This window comes from Pyrgilauda ruficollis, unplaced genomic scaffold, assembly GCF_017590135.1.
Source record: "Pyrgilauda ruficollis isolate IOZ18807 unplaced genomic scaffold, ASM1759013v1 scaffold254, whole genome shotgun sequence".
In the NCBI taxonomy this organism is placed as follows: Eukaryota; Metazoa; Chordata; class Aves; order Passeriformes; family Passeridae; genus Pyrgilauda; species Pyrgilauda ruficollis.
Window position 1 is genome coordinate 84,699 of NW_024523867.1, and position 22,047 is coordinate 106,745.

The following is a 22,047-nucleotide window of genomic DNA, read 5'->3' on the forward strand; positions in this document are numbered from 1 at the left end:
ACTGTTAGAGTGATGGGGCCTGGCAGAGGTTGCCCAGAGAAGTTGTGGATGCCCCCTTCCTGGAAGTGTTCAAGGCCAGGTTGGGCAGGGCTCTGAACAACCTGGTCTAGTGGGAGGTGACCCTGCCCATGGCAGTTGGGTCAGAATGAGATAAGCTTTAGGATCCCTTCCAACCCAAACCATTCTGTGAGTCCATGAAGTACACACCTGTGCTAAAGCCACGAGCTGACCTTTAACTCAGGGTTGATTATAACAGTGGTCCACGCTTCAGCTCAGAGTGAAAAGACAGTTGAAGTATGTTGAAGACAGTTAAAGAACAGAGCTTATCTAGTGACTAGGCCAGTCTGAACCTAAAATCAGACTAAATAGCTTAAAACATCAAAGAGAAAAAAGTAAAGATACGGATTTGTATTAACTAGAAAAATAGAGAAAAAATTAGGACACCAAAAGGGAAAATGAAGAATGGAGTATCATTGGAAGGACACAGCCCTGCAATACACTGTTTTCTATTAGTTTGTTTCATAGCACAGCCCTCAGCAGGCAGGACAGGCAGCCTGCCATTCTAAGGGTACAATTACTCTCCCAGCTCAGGTGTGTCCTGCAGCCTGTGACTTTGGATGTCAGCTCTGGTACTTCATGGTAACCTACAGAGAGTGGATGGGTAGCCTGGACAAATGGGCTACTGCTGCCTGTGCTTTGGTTCTGGTGTATAGGACACCACTACTTTCAAATCTTTATAGGCGGAAAGGCACTTATCCTCTTGGTCCTCCATGGGGTAGTTTTGCTACATTTTTCTAGTTTTCCTCCTCTCCTGCAGAAGCTCCTTGAGCAGGTCATGCAATATGCCTTTAACCTTCCTCTCTAGATCTTTCAAGCCACAATATTCCTTCCCCGTTCATATTTTCAGGTTTTTGTGAGAACATGAAAGACCACTGCCCAATACAGCATGTTCTCCATATTGAGCTGGAAGACTCTTGATATTTTTTAGTATAGTACCCTATCTTTATTTCTCTTTAACATTATAATTTCTTTATTCTAAAAACTAATTTTTCTCTCGCTCTGTAGCATAGGTATCTTAAACAAAACAGTTAAAAACCTTACGGCTATAAAGAGTTTACACAGCACACTGTAGTGCACTGAAAACATTTGTCTAGCACAGATCAGCTGGGGAAGCTATCAATGCCATGTTTCATAGTTTAGTTTTAAATAAAAGAACACAAAAGTAGACAGCGAGTTATTATGAAAACTCAGCAGGAATTTAGTTGGTTTTAACATTTTTATTAAATTCTCTTTTTTATAATACTTTTGTGTCTTACCTCCTACCTGCTCTCCTCCTCAGTCCTTCAGTTTTCAGTTAGATGAAAAAATCCCAAATTTTTGGAGGCACCTTATTAAGTGCAAAGAGAGTGAGCATGGGAGAGAAACAAACCCCAAAAGACCAAAATAAATTTCCACAAGGCTTTTGCACTCCTGCAAACTATGATCCAAGTCTGCAAATCTTCAGTTTGAGAATTACTTATTTAGAATTTAGTGGGTCCTGTACTTTCTCCACATTCCAGCATAACCATAAGTAAAATGAGAGTGACACTGCTTTCTGCAACCTTTGGTGATGCTTACCTTGTTTCACTTTTAACCCTTAGGCACATTAGAACATTACAGTGTCCTTATAAGACAGGGGGTTTCTACACGACAGTGTTTATATACTGGACAAAAAGGCAATCTCAGTTGAGTTGCTTAAAATTTTAATATTGCTGTATTTTAAATTAAGGTGTAGAATTTTGCTTTGCTTGAAGCCAAGAATTAAATTTCTCACAGATCTTGTAAAGGACAATTTCTTAAAGGCTATCTGGCACTGTTACTAATCTTTATTAATTTGAAAGCATCAGTATATCCCTTAATACTACCTAATTCCAGTCCCAACAGTCTCCCACATTCTTTGTAAAACCCAAGGCGTATCCGATGGATCCAGCAGACAAAAAAGGGAAAAGGAGGGGGATGGAACACACAGCATAGGAGGAGGATCAAGGATCTGGGACTGCTGTGCTTCTTCTCAGAAGTGAAGGCTAAGTGGGGACATCGATTCCTACCTTCTAGCTCTCTGTTTGGAGGTTAAAGTGAACTGGACCCTCCTCAGAAGTGTAAAAAATCAGGGCAAAGGACAAGATGAAACAGTCACATATGACATCAAAGGATATCTCAATTTGAAATGTGAGGGAAAATATCTCTTTGGTTGCAGTTAAGCACAGTGAAGGGCTGTCCAAGGAGGCTGCAGAATCTCCATCCATGAACATTTTCAGATCCTAGGGATCCAGATCCTGAGCATCAGGATCTATCTTTAGCATTAGCCATACTTTGAGCAGAAAACTGCACTACATAACCTCCAAAGATCACTTTTAACTCTATCTTTTTATTCTGTTAAAAAAAAAGGCAGAAATCTTACATCACCAAAAAAAAAAAAAAAAAAACCAAAAAAAAAAAAACCCCAAAAACAACCAAACCAAAAAAACAAACACCAACAACAAAAAAATCCCTGCAATTACAGGACAAACCTTTTGACCACAGTTATGGATTAAATATTATCCTCCCTCGTCTCCTCACCTCTGCTTTAATAAAACAGTTACTGGAAAGAAGAAAATGTATTTCAGCAATTAAATTTAAATTATTTCCAAGATGCCTTCCCCCCAGCTGACAGCTCCAAAGCACAGTGTGATGTTTATATTTTAAAAAAATTTACATGAAGATAAGACATACGCAAAAGAAGACTGATTAGTATTTTCTGGCACACTCAGAAGCAACACAGATTTGAGGAGGGCATAAAGAGTCCCAGTACTGGTTGTAATGCTGAGTCAGATGCAGAGGAGTTGCTCAGAAGGGTCAGCCCAGCCAAGGAAGTTTCCAGGACTACATCACAGCCAACAAACTATATTTAGTTGGCAAAAACATTGCACACACCGTAAGTTCCAGGATACAGTTACAGCAAGGCGCTGCTGCCCTCGGCGTGGTCACATGCGCCATTTGGGTATCTGTAAATTGTTATAACCTCTCTTCTACATCACATCAATGCCTACCATCTGTTTCTGACTTTTGCTCACGGTGTATGGTATCACGCGCTGATTTTGGGGGTGGGGGGGACATTCTAGCACTTGTAGGCAATTGGAGCCGGCTACGTGCGTGGCCTTCTCCTCCTTGCCATCTCTGACATAGGGGTCTTGTCTGTTTAATTCCTTGAACAGGGCGCACCATCCTTGCAGGGATCTATGTCCTTGGCCCCGCTCCAGGATTAAAAACCTACCCCTGCCGGCGGGGCAAGAAGGGCGGGAGGCCGCGAGGGGACATCGGCTGCGCGCACCGCGGCCGGTGCCGCATCCCTGCCTTTCCCTGGAGTCCCCCAAACCCGCCGAGGACAGGGTCTGTCCCGGCGGGGCGCGCCCCCAGACCTCCATTTCGCGCAGGGGCGGGCTCGGAACGGGCCCGCTACCGGCGGAAGATGGTTCCCGGTCGCTCGCCACCGCCCCCGGGCGCGGCGCCACGGGGATGGGCGCTGGGTGCCGGGGCGGCGCCTGCGCTCGGCCGCGGGGAGCGCGGGGCTGCGGCGCGGAGCGGGCGGCACCAGCGCCATGACCGCGGCGATGCGGCAGCGGTTCGACCGCTTCCTACACGAGAAGAACTGCATGACCGCCGTACTCGAGCGGATCGAGAGCAAGACCGGCGTCAGCCGCACCTACATCGCCACCGGTGAGCCCCGGCCGTCGCCCTCCGGCTCACCGCGGGCGGCCGCGCCCTGCCCGCGCCTCCTCGCCCCGGTCCCTCGGGCGCTGACGGCTTTCTGCTCTCTCCTCAGGCATCCTCGGGGTCGTGGCCGTGTACCTGGTGGTGGGATACGGCGCGTCTCTGCTCTGCAACATCATCGGCTTCGCCTACCCCGCCTACGTCTCGTGAGTGTCGCGACTCCTGCCCCCTGCGCCACGCGGTGGTTCCGGGTGCCACCCGCCGATGTGGCTGCAAAATCGCATCACTTGCGGCGGTGCCGAGCCTGTCTGGGGTGGCATTCCGGGACCGTGCTCCAAAGTGTTGTTTGCCGGCCACCCCTTTCCTTGAGCAGGTTCAGGTGCCAGGTGAAGAACGAGGCATCTCCCGTCTGGCGAGTGTTACAGGAGTTACAGATGGGAGGCGCTGGGTGGTTTCCACACTTAATAACCAGTTCCTGTAGCGGGATATGCTTTGGGGTTCGGCTCCCAGCTTTGTCATCTCCCACGGGAAGCTGGATCGTACGGGAGGGAGGGTCGCCGCTTGGAGGGTGTTTGTTAAAACTCGCGCTGATGGTTTGAGCGGGGCGCAGGGAGGCACTGGCGCATCGTCGGCGTGTGCCTGGTACCGAGCACTGGGTGATGGGCTGGAGAGAGAGGTGCATTAAGGAGTGCAGCTTACTCCAAACCTGCCTCGCTTATGGGGGGGAGCGGGGAAGGAAAACGCTGTAACCTCTTAAGCGTGAAAGACTTTTAAATACTTCCTTTTTCAGAGGAAGGGCTCCTTAGATATTCTTAAAAACGAAGTAACTGTTATCGTTCACATGTGTTATGTAGTCCTTTAGACCAAAATGCATTAACTGTTAGGCAAGACGACAGTCGAGTATGATCCAAAAGACTGCAGAAACGTACTAAATAAAACCTGTTTAACCTAATACATCCATCAAATGGAAGTCCTTCCCAGCAGGACTGCGATATTGTTGAAACACAGTGCTTGCCTTTTATGTAACTCTGTTTAAATACAGTCAGCAGCTTTTAAAAATATCTTCTCTGTAATTGGATCCTGGACAATACAAAGTCGGTTCTTTTATTTTTTTTCAGAGATATGAGAGGGTCACTTCATTTTATACTATTGAAACATCTTGTGGTTGTGATGCTTAAGGCCAAACAACATTTTCTTAAATGCTGTTCCTGGTATTTGCTTATTTTGGAGATTATAGGCCAAGAACTCTGGAGAAACTTAGGTTTCCTAGATGATAAGTTTTAGTGAAAAGATTAGTTTAACAGTGTTCTCTCATTAAAATATGAAAGGGGAAATAGCAGCCAACAAACCTTCAAAACATTGAAATGGTTGTGTAGGAATTACATTTATGTAATATTTTGTGTCTTAGGTCACTTTTAAAATTATGTAGTTACTTTATAAAATCCTATTTGAATTTTAAAATTTGTTTTAGAACTGGTTTTAGAATTTTAAACCTTCCATTATGCAATGATGCTGAATAAATTGATAATACAAACTCTTGGAACTGCAGAAGCAAGGCAGTAGCAAATCAAATATGAATAATAAGGTTTCATTACTAATTTTTTCTTTAAAATCTGAGGGTTTTTTAAAATGTTTTTGTGGAGTATCTCCCTTTTCCATGTTGAAATGTGGTTTTAAATGTGAAATGTGGTTTTTAATGTGAAAAGTTACCTCCCAGATCTTAGTACTGTGGTATGTTTCAGTTTTTGTAGCTTTTTTTTAATAATGGGAGCAACGTCCTTGGCTACAAGTTTTAGTTAAACAAAAAGCATGTAAACACAATGCCAGTTCTGGGGGCTTTTTCCCAGTTCATGCTCAGGTAATGCTTGTCCTTTAGCTGCCTTTTTAATTCTGGAAAACATTTATAGTAGGAAATTATAATCCTGGTGAAAATCTAATTTAAAATGTGTGTGGTGTGCTGCTTGCCAGTGTCTTTCAGTAGCAGCCTGCTGACAGCACAGGCAGGCTCAATCCCCTCCCCAGCCCTTCCCTCTCAAGTCCAGAGCTGGTATGTAGAGTTTATCCACATTTCACTCTGTTTTTGTTCTGGCTGCTCTGGGTCATGTACTGTTGTCAGGATGCTGCTGAGTACCATCCCCCGTGCTTTTAGAGACCCAAAGCATAAAGAACACTACCTAGAGTGGTTTATTTATTCCTCTTTGCTATGTTGTCTGTCCCCGTTGGAAAGGCAGATGAAGAGCCTGCTGTATGAACTGACAGCAGTGGATTTGCTGCCGAGCACTGAAGAGAAAACAGTGCTCATCAGCTGCACACACCCTCAAATGCCTTTTGCTCTAAAAGCTATGGCTTCTGGAAGAGGTCAGGAGCTGTAAATGGAATGTATTGTGCAGGGTGTTAGTTTGATGTTTACACAGGTGGTTCAACAATGAAACCAAACCTGAAATGTCTCAGAAAGGCACTGAAAGAGAAAAAGCAGATTACTTTTCCTTGATGAATTAACTTTCTTATTTTGTGAAGTAGTTCAGTGTATCATTTCTCCATTGTCAGTAACTGGAATGGTTTGGGTTGAAAGGAACCCTGAAGGTCATGTAGTTCCAGCCACCCTGCCATGGCCAGGGACAAAGTAGTGGGTCAAGCTCTTTGTCAGCAGAAAAGGCACTCATGAAGCAGTGGGGACAGATGTCTGTGCTCTGCAAGGGGCATCAACAGTCTTTACAGTTGTTTAAAATGGCAAACAGGCTGCCTGATGGATGACCCACGGGCATGTTCCAAATCTGTTTTACTAGGATTTCAGTTCTGGATTACTTTAGTCATGGCAATTGTTGTCCATCTCTAAGCTTTCCTGAAATAAAATATATTGGAGTCACAGCAAACCCGTAAACCCTCAGCTCAGAGTTCATTCTGTTCATGCATGAAACCAGGACAGTTTTGTGCAGGTATCTGCATGCCAGGCTTTGTATAAACCTGCAGTTTATTTTCATTGGTCTCTGCCATTCTCTGTATTCGCTGTGGTGTGTGCAGTGCAGCAGGTGTGAATTTCAGTGGAGAAATGCTGGAGGCTGTAACTGCTAGACCCAGCAGATGGTGTGAAGCGGTGCAGCTGCAGCTGCACTGCTGCCCACATTCTCATCACTGTGGTGCAAACCAGTGCCAGGGGAGGGGGCAGCTCCCTGCTTAATGCCTGATACAGCTTCAAGGAGGCACAGCTCTTTACCTCTTTACTCCTCCTTGTTTACCTTCAGCTCTGCCTTGGGTAAACCTTTAGTGGTTTCATACATGGAGGAATTTCTTCATCAGCAATACAAAAATCTCCCTGTACATCCACATGACATCTCATAGCAAGGGCCCACCTCAGTCTCTTAACATAGGCAAAATGAAGCAGTAGTGCTCTGGCTGTTTCCTGATAGATCAGGCAATGTCTACCTACTATCATTCCTTAAAAGTCTGTAAGTGCTATGTAATGAAAGAGAAAAAAATAATTTTAAGTTGAAATCTAATACTTAATTTATAGACTTTTGTGGTTGCAGTAGACCAGCACTGAAAAGTTTGCCACAGATGATAGACACAACTTTGCTTAACTTCTAGCAAGCTTTAACTGCACAAGGCAGTAATCAGGCTAGAGATGGAAAAAGTGAGTGTTGGCAAGTGTGTAAATACCGTTGCCAGCATTTCCACTGCTTCTCTAAACTTTCCAGAGCTAGCGTGTTCAAATGTAGCTCCACCCATAGTTAGTGGTGGTTAGCTGCCTCGGAAAAATTAGAGTGCAAGCAGGAAGTCATCTTAGCCTTTGATGACTAAGAAATGTGTGCAAAGGATTGGAAATTTCTTAAGTGCTGTCATGCTTGGTTTAAAAATTGCAAAGATGAAAATAGCTTTGGGCAGTAAAATGTCTGAACTTATTACTAGTGTCTTCAAGGGAGAAAAGCTGTATAGTACAAGAATGCCTCTCTCTGCTTTGGCTAATTTTATGCTGTTCACTTTAGCTGTTTTTACTATGTAAATGTTGCTCATAGCATAGATTTACTAGGAGGAAACAATCTGGATTGATTGTAGAGAAGTATAAGCACTCAACTGAAGTTTGATATTGTCATGGTGTCTTGAGTCTGTCTCCTAGTTCCTTTTCCTCTTTCATACCTTTAAAACAGGAACACCGCTTTTCTTTGGTGATAGTTATTTAGAAAAGATTAAATTGTTTGTGTATTTATTGAGAACTAGGACAGCAAATTTCTCTTAACAAGTTTTAAGGCAAATGCTTACTTCCTTCCTTCATGAAAAATGATGCATGATGTTCCAAGGTTCAGAAGTAATGGTCTGCTGCTGCTTTATAAATACGATTTGAGAGAGCTGACATATCTAACCAGATTCATAATGCCCAGTATAAATCTAAGCAGAAAATTTTCAAATCTGTCCGCACTTGTGCTGTTTTCTCTTGTGCCTAATAATCTGGGTTGTCAGACACTAAAAAGGGTATTTTGATTTTTTTTAATATGTCCTGCCAAATCAGTTCCTTGAAGCACACTCACTTTTTGGTTTTTAGATTTTAGAGTGCCGTGTTTAAAAGCCATCTTATCAGTCATTTGGACAAATTATGTGTTTTCCTTTTTAAAGAAAGCAAGTGTTTAGATTCAGGAAGTCTAATACTGTGATAACAGTATGAAAGTTTTGATTTTACTTCCAATTCTTACATATAGGTTAAAAATATAAAGGTGTTTGTTATACGGATGGGTCTACTCTGAACTGAGGCACTAACACATCTTAATTCCTGCAGAAGAGCCAGCATGTGTGTGGGATTGTGTTTTGGGGAAGCTGGTTTTGACCTGAGTCAGAACTGGGGAACTGAGTCATTGGTTGGTCCTACAAATACTTGTTCCAGGAGAGAGCAGGCCAAGAATGAGCAGAGAGCAGTGAAATGAGAGGATGCCTGCTTTTCCCTTCCCCTTTGTTTCAGGAATCTAGCTTTGTGTTGAGTTAACATGCGGGCTGTAAGACTCCATGGGTGGGCAAAATGGCATGTGCTCCTCTTGCTGCCTCAGTCCCCATTTCCTTTCAAGAAACACAGTTAGAACCCTTTGTACTACTGTCATGTAGCTTTTTGGTGTCTTCTAATATCTGTCTGTGCATGGTCAGTGAAGCCCTCCTTTGCAATCCTTGATGAGTTTTTCTGATCCCTTCTGCTAGATCCTCAAAATTAGGAGAGAGGGGAACTGGTAGACTTAAATTACAACAGTTGTGTAAGTGCAGTTGGCAGGAAGATCTTTTCTGTATCTGCAAATGTATGACTGCTGTTGCAGTCAGTGAGGAGGAAGAAAGAAAGATGGAAAACAGAAGACTTTTAGGTGATGGATAGAAGTGTAGAAGCCAAAATGATAAAGTGAATCCAAAGGCACAGGTACTTGTTTCAGTGAAATGATGTGAGATGTCAGGGAGGCAGTGTGCCAGGATGAGTCTGACATGAGGATGACAGGGAGGCACCAAGCTAAGGAAGTTTGTGGTGCAGTGGAGTGTTGATTCTGTGTGGGTGTCTGGATAGATAGCTAGAAGTAAATTATTTTACAACTGGCTGTAAAGAGTTGGGGCAGATCAGTAGGCATAAGCTCTAGAAGTATAGGTGATTTCATGGATTTTTGAATTAAATGAAGAAAAACCAAACCCAAACCTCTGCTTGGTTAAGGGTATGACAAATATGCCTACCTACTCACTTCATATAGCATCGACCAGAAAACTGAAGGAAGGAAGGATGCACAAAATGGTCCAGTCTTTCCCAGCTACAACATGAGCACTGGGTTTGAGGGAGGCTGATCTTTTGCCTTGAACCTGTAACTTTATTTATACAAGAACCCTCAGGTTCACCTTGTAAATTGCAGGGATAAGGGTGATGGTTTCACATGAGACCACAGCAATAAAATTTGGCATTTCTTTATTTCTGCCTCCCACGTCTGGACTCAGCCCAGTAAAACCCTGACTAGAGACTCGTAGCTTAGGCTGTGAGTACTATATGTGTGAATTTTAACAAATTATTTGTTATGCCAGAACTTATTGAGGAGCAGCAGTCTCTTCTTGGAAAAGAGCTGATTTTTTTGTTGAAATGAGTCAGATGCTCTAAGTGAAAGAACTCCACTTGGCAACATACTAAAATTAGGCCACTGTCTGTTACTATCAGTAACAGGATAAGTGCCACAATTGATCTAGGGTAAAGTTTGACTGATTTTAGGATGCACAGGGTCAAAGCTGAGCCAGTGCTCTGACACTGCAAGTACAGCATGGATGGGAACCCTGGACTGCTACAGAATGTGACAACCTCCACTCTTCCCTCTTGGCACCACCAGCTAGCAGGGTTACTGGGGAACAGATCTGACTGAAAATGAAGTTTCTCTTGGCTCCCCATCCATCACAGCACTGGCCCACAGCAGGTCATTTTCACTCTTGGTCAGGCAGCTGTTTTTAAAATAACTGAGCTGTGATATTTACTCTCCAGACTACTGGAGTTGTTCCTAGTGATTGCTTTTACCTCCAAGGTGCAGAACTACTGTAAGCAGTTGTTTGAGGCTCTATTTAAAGTCCTCTACAGTTAGTGATTAAGCAGTAAAAAAAATCCTTTGGGATACATAATTACTATGCATAACTAAGGTGGAATTTAGTCAGATCAGCACTAAACAAAACGGTATATTTTTTAAAATTTGAAGGTATTGTGTTTGGATGGTCCTTCATTTGTTAGGAAATCTTAATATAATGTGTTCATAAGACTGACTTATTTGCTCTTGCAACACAGAAATAATTTATAAGAAGGCAATCCTAAAGTAGGATATAGTGTCGGTGCCTCTTGCTCTGTAACTTTTCACTTATTCATAGAGATTGTATTTTGAATATCAGCCTGCTTGGTTGGTGACCTAACGTGGAGAAGAATGAAGTGTTCTTGGCTTGAAGTAATGTCTATGATGTCTCTCCTAAGCTTGATTGTACAGGGCATTACACCAGGGTAATACCTCTAGAATAACTTGGAAGACTAAATTTAATTATGGTGTGATTCTCATGTTGAAACGAGTGTAGTTATAAATGGATAAAAAAATCCCTCTCTTTTCTGATATTCTACATAACTTACTGTGCTTGTTCTTGGACAACTACTGTTTTCTGTGACTTAATATTGAAATAGTGTGTAAGTAGCGAGGGATGGAGGTGACTTTTGCCCTTTTATTCAATAGGGACATGTTATGCTGGATTTCCCTGTCTCATCTGAGGGACACACTCCCCTTTCCAAAGCAGGACGTTTATAAAATACTTGTCTTTCCTTGACTTCAGTTAAAACTTTAATTCACTGATGGCTCTGCTGTAACCTGCTTTCCCCCTCTCCCTCTCTCCCTGACTGGGACTGGAGCCATGGCCTGGAGGAGCAGTTTGAGCTGACATGGCTGTTCCCTGCTGGCTGTGCTAGGTAGGGTGCTGCCCCTGACCTTGCTGACCAATATCAGACCACTGCAGAAGGAGGGGAGATGTGCTGTTCTCTACAGTGTGCAAGAAAACACCCACATGTGGATTTAATGCTGCGTACATCAGCTGGCTAAATCAGATGGGGCTTTAACTACTGTAGTGCTGCTGCTTGTGGCTGCCTGACAAAAAATGCATGGTGTTCATGTATTCCCTAAGAAACTACAGCAACAGATGGTGGACCTTCAAAGGGAGAACACCTATGGCACTGCACTTAGGAGCTCTCAAAAGCCATTTGTTTCCAGAGGAGAGAAGATAATTAAGTGTGGCCCGTTAACACAGTGATATGCCATCTGTCTTTTGCCACAAAATCGGAGATTCTAAGGTTTTTTGGTTTTGTTTTTCTTTTTTTTTCTTTTAATTAAAGCTGATTTTCATAGTTACTGGGATGATTTTAATAATGTTAAAAAGGAAAGTGAAACAATGCTCCCTTAAATCCATACATGACTTCACTTCATATGGAATGGAAAACAGGAAGACTGATGGCAGGTTAACTGCAAAGTATTTTCTCATAAATACCAAGCTAGGATGCTTGTTGTGGTAATATAAGTCTTCTCTGCCTCTAATGGAGAAATTGTCAGAACTAAAGGAAGTCACATGATGAGCCTCTACAGGAAGTTTTCCTTAACATTGAGAAACTTTGCAATTGGTTTCTTTCTCTGCTCCATTTATGCACCACCCTAACATCCCTACTAGTCCGTGTACTTTTTTCTTTCCCTCCAGAAGTGCTGTTTCACACATTGAAAATAGCTCCATAACCTTCTTTCTTAACTCCTGTGATGTTCAGGGGCTGTTTTTGTACAAGCCCCTCACCTGGTCCTACTAGAATACTTCAAAGGTGTGGGCATAGAAAAGATGTGCTTTACAGTGGGAGTAGGAGCAGCTGGAGTTGTCACTGCCTTTTGGACTGCTTGGACTAGGGCTGCCTGTGATGATAGGAATATCAGGAATTAGACCTGCTGTTGCAAAACCTGTGGAAAACCTGTTCTTCCAGTTGTGCTGGTGCTGTGTGTTGTTAAGATTCCCTTTATTGATGGGGTATGGCAAGGGCTACTGCTTTTCCCACTGCAGGACACTGCTGGCCAGCCTCACACTCCAGTAGAAATAATGCATGAATTAAGTATCAGATCCTTGTACTGCATTTCAAAGAAATTTGATCCAGCAGCTGTGCCAGCTCCCTCTGCATGTGGTGGGTTTGCCAGTGCTTTTTGCTAAAACATAGAGCATGTCACAGGAATTATTTTCCCCAATTCCCTCTGCTCCCCCCTAACTTACAGAACTAGGAAATGAGAGAATCCACAGCATTTCTCAACACACAGACCAGGAAATGGACTTACGGCCAACTCTCTGACTTCTGCCTTGTAAACCTCCTTAACTCTGCCTTTTTAAGGGAACTAACAGAAAACTTGGCACTTCTGGTACATTTCACATATGCTACTTCAGAAACATACAGCTGATATTAAAGGAAGAAGTGATACAAGAATTTAAAGTAAATTCATTAAACTGAGTCTACAGATTTTAATCCTCCAGCATAAGTGAAGAGGAAAAATGCTCTCTAAGACTCTTAAGCTTGAAATTATCAGGCTTAGATTTGCTAAGATATATTTTCTTTTAAAACTTCTTACAGTGCTAATCTGGAATTTAGTGGCTCCAGAAACTCCACTCCATTACTTTTACTGAAAGAGCACATGTGCATCTTTTAGTTTCTGTTTTGTAAAACTGTATAAACTTGAACTGCATTCTCATAGCAGACGGAGAACAAAAGCCCATTAAATCATTATGCAGAAAGCCCAATACTTTAGTAGAGGATTTTTTACCACATTCTTAATACTTTAGTGTACATCAGACTTTGCAAGTCCTGTAGGAATTAATTTATAGAGCAATACATTGGGTGATGCAGATACATATTCCTCAACATACGGATCTGGATACCCTCTGCTTATGTAGACCAAGTGCTTCTTAGGACTTAGAGCAAATCTTATGGATAAGTTTACCTTTTCAAAGAGGAATCTAGTGCATGTATAAGTACATTTAATATGCTATTTATTAGAGCTAACTGTGTAAAAAAACCAGAATAGTACAGACAGTTTTATACCACTGGTGCTGCTGGGAACCCCAGGCTGTGCAGCACTGAATGAATTTCTGATCCACACATAGCCCACTGTGCAGGCCTTGTCTGGAGCCAAGGCTACCCCATTTTGATAACTTAAAGTATTGTAGGATTTTTCATCCAGGACAACAACTCTGTTCATCATTCCTTTCTGACCTCCAGAGAAGGAGGATGATCACTGATGGCTGTAAGCAAGGCCAGGCAGGTGTTGTGATCAGTGGCATCCTGTGCCTCACAGGACTGGGCTCACTCAGGTTATCTGTTATGTGCTATGTTAGGTTATGAAGTTATCTGTTATGTGGATAAATAATGCTCTGATGTACAGTAGCCTTCTGGTTAGGATTACCACAATGCCTCCAGAACTGGAACCATGGCCAAAGATTATCCCCTCCCTTTTTTGTCCCTCAGAATGTTTTGTGAGCAAGATCAGAATGCTTGCTGGGTTTTGTTTTGTTTTGTTTTGTTTTGTTTTGTTTTTTTTTTGTGTGGTTTTTTTTTTTTTTTTTTTTTTTTTTTTTTTTTTTTTTTTTGTTTTTTTTTTTTTTGGTTTTTTTTTTTTTTGTTTTGTTTTGTTTTGTTTTGTTTTGTGTTTTTTTTTTTTCTCCTTGTAATCCCTGAGGTAGAAATAGCTTGAGTATCTTTTAGTTTTGAAGTGTGGTATATAGGGAAAAGCTTTGCTGTTCAAAGATCTTGACACACTGTCTGTATGATAGATGCTAATTAGTTTTCTTGGTGTAATTAAAATGTGGAGAGTCACATATAACAAAGAATCTGAGTAATAAAATCTTCATCTTTATAGATGAGACTGATGCCACTGTTCTGCTCACTTTATTTATTTTCCTTGCAGAATCAAGGCCATTGAAAGTCCCAACAAAGATGATGACACGCAGTGGCTGACTTACTGGGTTGTGTATGGCATTTTCAGCATAGCTGAATTCTTCTCTGACATCTTTCTGTCATGGTTCCCTTTCTACTACATGCTAAAGGTATGTTAATTCATGTGACCCCTCTCCTAAAATGGGACCTTTCGATAAAACTGATCTAATGTCTCCAGGAATGGATAGATGACAACACATTAATTTGGAATCATTCCCAGGTCACACCTTTTTACATGCAGGTTATGTGAAATTTATTACTGTGAAAGTGATCTGTTTACAGCTGATGGTTTTGTGAGGCAAGAGGGGAAGTTGGGATAGATGGAAGAGAAAGGTCTGCTGGGTTTTAGGATAGAAGAAAAGACAGTGGAACTGTCCCATAAATAAAGAAAGAAAAAAAAAAAAACCCAAATCAAAGACAGTTCTTTCTCTTGGTGCTCAGGTAAATTTGAACAAATGACGTACTAAGCCCCAAAGAGTGGCTCTATTTTTGCTTTAAGCGGACTAGTAAAAGCGGAGAGTAAAATCTTGAAGGCTGTTGAAGGAGGTCATAACTTCTGTGCTATTGGAGCAAAGATGGAAATTGGAACACAAGAATAGTTTGTCCTACAGTTTTAATTTTTAATTAAGCTCAGTTTCCTGAAAGGAACTGGTAGGTATCAGAGGAGATGGTTGCTAATGTGCGTTTGTTACTGTGATTTGACTACCAGCAATGATTTGGTTAATATGTTCCAAGCTTTGTTTGTGATCTAAGGTGTCAGTCAACTTTAGCATGTTAAATTCTTCTAGGAGATGGCTGATCACTCTGTGTGCTGTTGGGTAAAAGACATTTTAGCTTGCTGCAGAGCCTGCTCTTTATTTCAAAGAACTGTTAGCAGTTTTCTGGTTCAGTGGGCTGTTCTCTTCCTTCTCTTTTGTTTTGTTAGCCTGATTTAGTCCCACTGAAGTTGTTAAAACTATTTACTTGCCAGCTATTGTGGTGGGGTCATTTAATATTTTAGTGATAAGACCTGATGATGTCAAAAGCTGTTTCCAGGAAATGCCATACTTTATAGACAAAAATTGACTATGACAGCTGGTTTACATGTCTGCCTTGTTCCTTTTCAGTATTTAACAAGCCTCAACTGTGGCAATCATTTGGACACCTACTTCAGTAGAGTTATGACTTTAATCATCTGCAGTGGTATATGCTCACAATTCTGAATTCATACAGTGTATTTTCAGAGCTTCTTTTCTAAATTCTTTGTGGAAAAAGATGTGGCAATGGCTTCTTCATGCCACCACAGCTCTTTCTGAAGAGCACACGACTGAAATATAGGTTGACTTTCCAGACAAAGACCACAAATGGCTCTGATGAAATGGTATCAGGAGTGCCATAGTTACATGTAGTATTGTAATCAAAGGGAAAGGCACTTTTCTCAGTTCTGCAACAGAAGCACAAGGAATTATGACAATACACAGCTCTCTATGATAGCTGCAGAAGGCACAGAGAAGCCAAGTGTTTGCTCTTAGTGGTGGTTGTTAGGTTTCTACAAAGGCAGGCAGGTGTTGGCTGAGAATCAGGAAGTGTTGCTGAATGGGTGGGAAGGTGGAGATTACTCCGCAGGAGGAGAAGGAGGAATCAGGCAGCTTCCACGCTACATTCCGTCCATGAACTAAAACCTCTTGGAGGGTACTTATGATGTCTCCATATTTCTTTCATGAAGTAGAAGCCCAGATACGTAATTCATGAAAATTTTGAGCTTGCTTTGAGTCTCAAGATGTGCTAAATTTGTGTGTTCACATCTATTTGATGCAGCTTGTAGCTTCCACTCCAGACTGAGATTTAGTTGCTCAGTATTTCAAAACACCTTTATGTACATGGCTGAAACACTGAGCACTGCTGCTTCCAGACTTTCCTGAAGTCCAGAGTTTAGACTCTGTGACATTAAAGTTTTCAGCAGACTAGAAAGTTTTATGGGTGGGAGAAAGGAATGTTTAAGAACTTTAAATATGTTATGATGTTTGTATACACTTTTGTTCTCCACATGACATTTCTTGGAATTTATGGGCTTCTTCTTTATCTGTTTAGGGTTTATTTAATCTCTGAATCACAGGACATGCCTGCAACTCATAATTTCTTGTGCATATGATTTGGTTTTAAATAATTCTGTTCAGACTTTAAAGATTTCTGTGGCATTCAGGTATTAGAGTACAGTAGCCAGTAAAAGCAGCAGAGTTTATCATCCTATGAGTATTCCTGGTGGTGGGAGCAAGAGGGACTTCTTACTCCACTAATGGCTCTGCCTTGAAATACTGTAATGCTATTTCTGAACAAAATTGGTGCTACCAGGGCAAAACCAGCTGCTAGGAGCAGGTCCAAGTGAGCCTGACTGAGCTCAGGTGAATTCCATTCCCTCTGTCTGGTCTGGAGAGTTGCAAAGAATATATTTTGGGTTTGTTTCTTTTTTTTTTTTTTTTCCAGTTAACAATTTTATCACTCTGAGCTTGCTGGAACCTCTACAACCCTCTTTATTTTCAATAGCCTATGTTAGTTCAGTTTCATGAGAGATAGGGGTAAAATAAACTAAGTTAGCAGTCTAACATTTTCAAGCTTTGAAACGAGTGAGAATCTCAACTTTGGTACATGTGCAATAGAAAATGCGTATAAACATCTATTGCAGTACAATTCAAAAGTAATAGGTTATTTGAGAACAAATCTATAATTACCTTTTTCTCAACTGGAGTGGGACAAAGCTGTCAAATCAAAATTACTAGTTTTGTTCTTAGGCAGGGAAAGGGAAATTTCAATTTCTTTTGGTTTTAGAGGAAGTTGGACTCACATTTGAGGGATTCTTCTAAAACAAAGGAGAACTAACATTTTTTTGTGTAGAAGTTGAGATACTTGTACAGTTTTGTGGGAGAAGTAACTTTCAATATTTGATCAGATATTCTTGGATAGGAAATAAAGTCAGTGTACTTCTCACCTTTTAATGAAAGATAACAACATAAGATAGCACCATGTAGTCTTTCTGTTATATTAAGTCCAAAGAATTGAAGCTTTTGAAAATCAGTATTTATATTGGTAAAGGCACTTTTTGCCTTTATTTTCTCTGACCATACTTAATAATTCATCAGTTGCTACTTACTGGTGCCAGATTTTATTGCATGTTGAATTATTAGTTTTAGTTCATTGGAATTTTCCTGATGGCCAATCTCTCTGGTGAACACTTTACTTTAAAAAAACCTTTCTTTCTCTTCTGAGCAAACACTCCTTTCAGTCATTTTGTTTTGACACCACGATCAAATGTTTTAAAGAAGAAAGCTTAATGCTTACCCAAAAGGATGGAAAATTGGTCTGGCACTGCAGAGAAGACAAAGCCAAAATTTCACAGATGCGAGGAGTAGAACCTAGAGAACATTCAGTCTCAGTATACCATGTTGGGAAGGAACAGATGAGACATATTCCAAAATATTTTGAGGTATTGCTTGAAGAAGACTGTGTGTTTTGTTTCCTTACTGTCCAGAGATGTGTGGGAATCCTCAAACATGGAATCCTGTCTAACATGAAAACAAGGCATATTTTGAGGCTGAGGTTGTTTTGTTTTGTGTTTCAGGAAAGGGTAGTCTGAGAAAAGCTGTTATGCCTTCATTTTCTGGAGAGGCTTTTGACATGGAATAATACTGTACTATATGTGTACAGAAAGAACTGTACAAATGCTGGGAAAGTGTTCATTTTGTTGCAGTTTTATCCTGTAAAATAATTTTATATGTATTTTCATCGCTCAAGCAGATTTAGTTTATGGCACTCCCTGTCCCTTAAATGTTTCATCTTGCTCTGCATGGCTGTCTTTGTGTGGTGTATGGCAGTGAAACTGAAGCCATATAAAAGTGCTTCAGTAGTAAAGACAGGGATTTGTAGTACATGTAATAACTGTCTTTCCAATCCCCTTTTGTAAGATGCAGAAACATGACCCCACACTGTGGTCTTCAGTTTTTCTGGACAGCAGATGGTGCCCTAAAAGCTATACCTAAACTGTAATCCAGAGGCATTACTTTTGCTTGTGCACTGTGTGTAGCTTGGGTTTACCTCTCCTCCTTGTCAATTGACCTCTGGAGTGCACACAATCCTGTTCTTTCCCCCACTGTGTTTTCAAGGCAGGCAGAGAGGAGAGGGATGTGTTTTGGCTGAATTGAGGTCATTTAGGGACCTAGACATTCAGCGAGGTCTGAGCCATGTGTTTTAGAAATATTGAGAGAGACTAATGTTTTTGTAGCCAGGTGTTATAGTTCCACCTCAAAGAAAAAAAAAGTGCATGTGATGTTGATACACCTGACACCAGATGAGATTTACTGCTGCAGCCCTCCTCCTTTGTCCTTAGACTATCCATGAAATTATTCCAGTATAAAGATTGAATGTATGGCTGTCCTGATACGCACCTTCTGGAGCCCTGACCGCACAGGGTCAATGACTCGCTGTTGTCAATGTGCTTGGTTCTGTGTCACTTAGGAAAGTCACCTTGTCTTCCACTCATGATTCCTTCCACTCAGGCCAATGTTCTTGTTCTCACAGTGTGGCTTCCTGCTGTGGTGCATGGCTCCAAGCCCTTCCAATGGGGCAGAGTTTCTCTACCACCGGATTATCCGTCCCTTCTTCCTGAAGCATGAGGCCCAGCTGGACAGCGTTGTGCAGGACCTGAAAGACAAGGCTGCAGAGACTGCAGACACCATCACTAAAGAGGGTGAGCAAAAGGCCCTTCACGGGTCACAGCAAGCAGTGGGAATTGCACTGGGGAGCTCTTATTATTGTACTTAATATTCATCATTTGGAGGAAACAAAAATAAATTGCAAGAAGGCTATGAAAATTGTAATGGAGAAGTTAAATTTGGGAAATGGGCGTTGCAGTGGATCTTGCTTCCTAGAATTGCAGTTAGGCTAGAATTAGTGGAATAAATTGAATTGCCTTTGTGTCTTCCCACCATACACACCACTAAAAGCATTCTCTCTAGAGGCAGGTTCAGACATACCTTTCAGAAATACACTTAGTGTTTTAGTGTATCCTCATATCGCCTGAAATACTCCCTTAAATATCTGGTAGTGTAGAGGGGCTCCCAATTGTGCAGTAAACAGTTAACAGCAATACACAGCAATGTGGAAAGTGCAGTTTTCCCATGTATATATTTTTGCATTTTTCCTTCCTCTGGAGGTCAAAGGATTCCTCACTCTTAAAGGAATTACATTTTATTTTTACGTGTTATAACAGCCTATACATTGCTTAAGTTTTTATGTCCTTGCATTCTGTAATGAACCCTTGCATTCTAAAGTATCTGATGATGGTTTTATGAATAAGAGAAGGAAATGTATTAAGTAACTAAAATAAAGGTTTTTTTAAGTTTCACTTGAAAGAAATTTTATCTATATGCTATTTCAAAGCATCTTCATTCTCCATTCCACCAAACAATGAATGCAGCCTCATTTCATCTTACCAACTTTTCTGTCTGCTTAGAAGATCTGCCTTGCTCAACTATTGTTGGAAATTTTGCTGCACGATTCTTTCGGATCCTTATTGTTAGGCGTGTATCTTAATTAATGTCCTTCCATGTTGCATGTGGGATTTTCCTGTCCTCATTTCGTCACTTATTCTTTCTTTTTCCTATTTTTATGTATAAAGATTTCTACAAAAAAAGCTCAAAAAACAAACAACAAACCAAACAACAACAAAACAAACCAAAACAAACCCACCAAAACAAAACAACAGCCTTTTTTTTTAAGAAACCATGCATACACATATGTATGTACACACAAATATTAGCATTATTCCAAGCCTGTTTTATCATTACCATATATTTCTTGCTGTAAACATGTATGACCTTAACACTGAACAACCCTGTTTTAACAATACCATAGTGTTTGTACTGCTCCTTACTTATGTTTTTATGATCAGTTTTATCACTATATCAAGGTGTATAAACTGTGATTTTCTTCTGGGTTCTTTCTCTTGTGAGTAAAAGGAAATATTTTATCATGCAGTTTGAGAACATTTGATAACCCACTTTGTCAGTAGGCCTATGACTAAACTTGATTTTATTTTCCTCCAGCCAAGAAAGCAACAGTGAACTTGCTGGGTGAAGAAAAGAAGAGCACTTAAACTGGATGAGTTTCCCTACCACCTCCTTTGTGCAGCTTGGTGTTACTGGGGACTGTGGTATAAGTTGAATAATATTGGCTTGGAAACATTTTGATATATTAAAGGAATGTGCTGTAAGTGTACTTACTACTTTGCTGTGACTGATAGAGAGTATGCATTTTTGTTTAAAAGCAATGCAGTGGGCAGCATCTGAAGCTTAATGAAAATATTTTATTCATCTTCATGCAGAAGTCTTTCAGTAATCTCTTTCTGCAGTAACATAAATAAAAAAGTATATATCCCTCAGGCTCTGCACTTTAGTTGTCTCTTTGTCTATGAAATTACTCTTTAACACTTTGATTTTGGTGCATCTGGAAGCACAAAGCTATTTCATAGGGGAAATTCTGAATGGATCTTCTTGAATATACAGGGAATTATTGTGAGAGATGGCATAATGGATGTATTCCCCACCACTAAAGCTGTAAATTGTGAAATTATGTGTTCTAGGCACCTAGTTATAGAGATTATTCACTGTTGCATGTTTTATTGTAACACAGTATTTGGTACAGTGTGTGTATTCTTAAATGGATGGATACTAAATATAGGAAAGAATAACTTCCTTGGAGTGATGAAGCTTATATTGGCCTGAAGTGATTTGCTAGAAATTGATGCATTAAATCCCACAAGATTAACAGAATGTGACTGAAGTACAACTTCTTGCCTATTCTTGTTGAAACAAGTTGTTATCCAGAATTGTTCAAAGTGTGCTTTTTAAGGTCATACTCAAAAGTACAAGCCACCTTTAGCTAAGGAGTAGTACCATTACAAACACTTTTTCCTGAATTCCTTTTAAAATAGCAACTGCCTTGGATGTCAGTCTTCAGAATTACATCACTAAGGGGACAGACTACAGCTCCCACAAGCTTTTTCTGCTCATAAAGATCTGCAATCACTTCTGACTATACTAAGAACAACTTTGTATGAGCACTTAAACTTCCTGAGTGGAGAAGCTCTTGGTGTTACTTAATATATTCCTGACCAATCAGTAACAGTGCTAAGAGAATAAAGGGATTTTTTACAATCAATGTAAAAAAAATTATTTTTTCTTAGATTTGCATCTTAGATTTTTTTTTTTCTAACATTTACATCTATACTCTTTCACATTGTGGTATTTTCAACAAAAATGATTACATTAATTAATCAGGCATGAATTACTGAAATTCCCATGTTTTCATCTCCATGCTGACATTTCTTGAAAGCCTAGAGTAATGGTGTGGCAGTTCTGAGCTCACAGAACATGCAGAAAGGAAGCTTAAGCTTCTGATAGGATAAAAATTATTTTCAGTACACAATCTTGAATTCTAAAGACTTAAAGTTTTGAGGACTTCTGGCTTTCTGCAACAAATTGTTGTATAAACATTCATTGTAATTTTACAGATGCAAGAACTGCAAAAGAGTGAAGCACACAGTGCAACTCAGCAGGTCAGTTTTAACCTGGAGAGATATGTTTAATAAAAGGGGACATAGAAGTGTCATAAGAGAAAGCATTTTAAGCATTGAGCTGGAAAACATAGGCCTTGGGGCTGGCAGCTTGGATAGGGAAATACAAAACCTGCTGTACCTCATGTTCTGTAGGACAGCATGCAGTTTGTCATTTGAAGAAAAAATGAAAGATTTCTTAGTTAATCATTCCTTGACAACTTCTTGTTAGAAGGGGATATGCTGAAGAGGATAAAGTTTACAG

The 22,047-nt window shown here is 40.7% G+C and overlaps 1 protein-coding gene across 1 annotated transcript; it reads left to right on the forward strand.

Annotated features, from left to right (window-relative positions):
- Positions 1-3,305: 3,305 nt before the first annotated feature.
- REEP5 (receptor accessory protein 5) lies at positions 3,306-20,609 on the forward strand. The gene is made up of 5 exons (XM_041471043.1): positions 3,306-3,735; positions 3,842-3,935; positions 14,169-14,307; positions 18,749-18,917; positions 20,275-20,609. Exons 1-5 carry the CDS (start codon positions 3,618-3,620, stop codon positions 20,322-20,324), a joined length of 570 nt encoding a protein of 189 aa, XP_041326977.1. The 5' UTR covers positions 3,306-3,617; the 3' UTR covers positions 20,325-20,609.
- The last annotated feature ends 1,438 nt before the right edge of the window (positions 20,610-22,047 follow it).